Here is a 3,340-nt window from a genome sequence, read left to right on the forward strand (position 1 = left end):
AAGGTGGTTTTATTAAAGCACAGGGACAGGAACTGTGGGCAGAGAGAGCTGCCCTGGGGTCCTGAGGAGCAACACATTATATACTTTCAAGCTGGTGGGGGGCGGTTAGGGAGAGCTAAGCCTTCCAGGTATTTTGGAAACAAGGTTTCCAGGATCCTGAGGGGGGCTTGCTATTGTTGGGAAAGGTCTTTTATTACTATTTCGTAAAACCTTAGTCATGAGACCCTTCAGTTGTATATAGATAGGTCATAGGCTTGGAGGATGATTGTCAAAACATGTATCTTGGTGGGTAGAGATAAAGGAAGTTTCCAAAGGAATTTTTATATGCTAAAGTGGACTTACAGGGTCCTGCAGTTGGGTTAAGATTGCCTTTTGTCCTTAGCAAGATATTAACATCAAGGCAGCTGAGTGCCTCAAGGAATGTCACTCTGCCTGTTTCAAGGACTTGTAAATGGGCTGTAGGTAGTAAGGAAGTTTAATATTTTTTCTTCTGCCTCTGTATCCCACATCATTTCTTTTTTTTCCCCACATCACTCTCTTAGGAGCTCTGGTATAGCTGTTGAGAATTAGACAAAGAACAACTAAGTATGTCGGTGTATTTTTCAAGAATTTTTAGCATGTGATATTTTCACTTCCATTTGCTGCTTATTTTAAACTGAGTCACAGCACTCTGTTATTTTTCTCTTTATGTTCTCCACCTATTTTAGGAAAGCCTCAACAATAAATAATAACCCATCTTTATTTAGTATGTCTTCTGTATCAGCCTGAAACAAATACTTCTGCAAGCATTTCATGTCTGAAAAAGTTTCTAAACAACTTTTGAGTTTCTCCTCAGTTCTAATTAATTATCCAATGGCCTGATTTTAATCCTAGCTGTTACTGATTTGGAGCAAATTTTAATTTTCTTCAGAGTGACTTTCAATTACCATTAAAACCAAACCAAAACAAAATCTGTCTTTAACTTTTTCAGTGCTAAAAAAGCATACCGCTGAGTTTAAGTGATATTTTCCACTTGCCCATTCTGAGAAAAATGTAAGTTCACCAGGAACAGGAATGTGACATTAATATGTGAGTGGTCCCCAACTTTTTCCATCCTTATGCCCCACATCTGCAGAGAAAGGTGGTAGAATTAGCCAGAGAGGTGCAGTTAGTTTTTATATGAACAGAGCTAGGAGAGCACGTGACTTAAAGCAAAAAAAAAAAAAAAAAAAAAGGTTTTATATGGGGCTTGGGATGAAGTGCTGGTGTTCAGCCTGAGAGATGCTCCAGAATACCACTGGCTACAAAATGATCAGAATAGAAGGATAATATTTTGAGAAATATGTTGTGGCACTTGAATTAGATATGTTAGGATATTCTTTAATAGATCAAGTAAAAGTTCAGAATTATTTTTTTAGCATTGTTTGTTGGCTAGAATTGGCTTCATTGAATGTAGCCATGCCCCAAAATGAGCTATGTGGGTTTGCAGGGTTAATTTGTGTGGCACACTGCCTTGGGTAGTCTGCTGATAAATATCTTAAGTCAGTTGCACAGACAAAGCATCAATGGGGCAGAGGAGATATAAATAAGAAAACTAGAAAAGAAAGCACAGCAGAGAGGAGCCTATGTAAATCTGGGGAATCCTAATCTTTTGCTCATATTTGGGGCTACAAACGTTGCTACATACAAGACACAGAGGCAAGCATTATGCATTTTAAAGGTTTCAGAGTAGAGAAGTCATGTATTCAACACACTCTGTGGTGAAAATCAGGGATGCCTTTCAATTTATGTCCTTACTTCCCATGACATGGCACCAAAGTTTCCTTATGGCATTCTTCATCTCCATATTTCTTAGTGTGTATATGAGAGGGTTGAGCATGGGGGCAATGACAGTATAAAAAAGAGCAAACACTTTGTCTTCTGGTAATGTAGTTGCTGGTCGAACATAAATAAAGAGTAAAGGAGCAAAAAAGAGAACTACCACAGTGATGTGGGAACTGCATGTGGAAAGAGCTTTGTGACGATTCTCTGCAGAGTAGGACCTGAGAGTATATAGGATCACAGCATACGATACCAGCAAGACCACAAAAGTCACCAGACCCATCAGTCCCGAATTGGCAATGACTAGGAGACCGATTCTGCTTGTATCTGTGCAGGCCAGCTTCAGCAAAGGATACACATCACAGAAGAAGTGATCTATTTCATTGGGGCCACAGTAGGGTAGAACAATGGCAAGGAGAAACTGACCAAAGGAATGTAGGAATCCACCAAAACAGGAAGCTGCAATCATGGCATCGCACTTCCACCTGCTCATGATGAGGGTGTAGTGCAGGGGCTTGCAGATGGCCACATAGCGGTCATAGGCCATTCCAGTGAGGATGAAGACTTCAATCCCCCCAAAGAAGTGCATGGTAAAGAGCTGTGTCATGCAGCCATTGTAGGAAATGACCTTCTTTTCTGCCAGCAAGTCAATGATTAACTTGGGGGTCACAGTGGTGGTGTAGCAAAGGTCTGCCAGGGATAGGAAACTCAGGAAGAAATACATTGGGTGGTTAATAAGTTGACTGCAGGTGATAGAAATCATGACAAGCAGGTTTCCAATCAAAATTGCAATGTAACAAAGTAAGAACAGTAAAAAGCAGAGGACTTCTATTTCCTTTTTCTGAGAAAGTCCTAAAAGAATAAATTCTGTGATGTTATTCCTATTTTCCATGATCCAGAGCAGTTTGTAGCTACCTGAAATTAGATAAATTATGAATTCTTATGGTATATATTTAAATATGAAGAGACGTTGTCTTTCATTGGTAAGGGGCAGATTATAATGGAAAGCGTTCAAAGGTTGAAGAAAATAGAAATCTAAATTTTATCAGTGAAGGCTTTTCTGCAGGTCTTTTTGTCCCTTTCTTGAAAATATTAATTAGTGATAAACATCTTAGGTGCCCGAGATGAATACTAGCATTGTAAATATAGTATATTTATGTAATCATTCTTAACATGTATTATAAAACAACACTGGATAATATGCCTCAATAGAATTACAAAAATGGTATTTTTAGAGAAAGAAAAATATCTTTGCTGTTCTCATTCTTTATTACTGAGAAAATAGACACACAAATGAAACTTTGAGAGAAAACACACAAAAATGCAAATTTATGTCCTATAATAGGTGGATAATGTTATATGTGAGAAATTTCCTGCCCTATGTCCCATGTGGAAAGAGAATAAATAGAAAAACCAACCAATGTATTTAGAACTGTGAAGTATTTATGCATGGCTATAATCAGTTATATTTCTCTTGTGCTTAATTTGTAAATATATTTAATTTACAAATGAAGGATTGATTATATTTCATAGTCAATAA

General features: G+C 37.8%; 1 protein-coding gene across 1 annotated transcript; it reads right to left on the reverse strand.

The window, feature by feature from the left end:
• Positions 1-1,759: 1,759 nt before the first annotated feature.
• Positions 1,760-2,692, reverse strand: LOC113914655 (olfactory receptor 4P4-like). Its single transcript, XM_027580071.1, has one exon. The coding sequence runs from the start codon at positions 2,690-2,692 to the stop codon at positions 1,760-1,762; it is 933 nt and encodes a 310-aa protein (XP_027435872.1).
• Between the last annotated feature and the right edge of the window lie 648 nt (positions 2,693-3,340).

Source organism: Zalophus californianus, chromosome 11 (assembly GCF_009762305.2).
Source record: "Zalophus californianus isolate mZalCal1 chromosome 11, mZalCal1.pri.v2, whole genome shotgun sequence".
Classification (NCBI taxonomy): Eukaryota; Metazoa; Chordata; class Mammalia; order Carnivora; family Otariidae; genus Zalophus; species Zalophus californianus.

Coding starts and splice junctions, on each gene's coding strand:
- LOC113914655 (XM_027580071.1), bottom strand. CDS start 2,692: ATGGAAAATAGGAATAACATCACAGAATTTATTCTTTTAGGACTTTCT.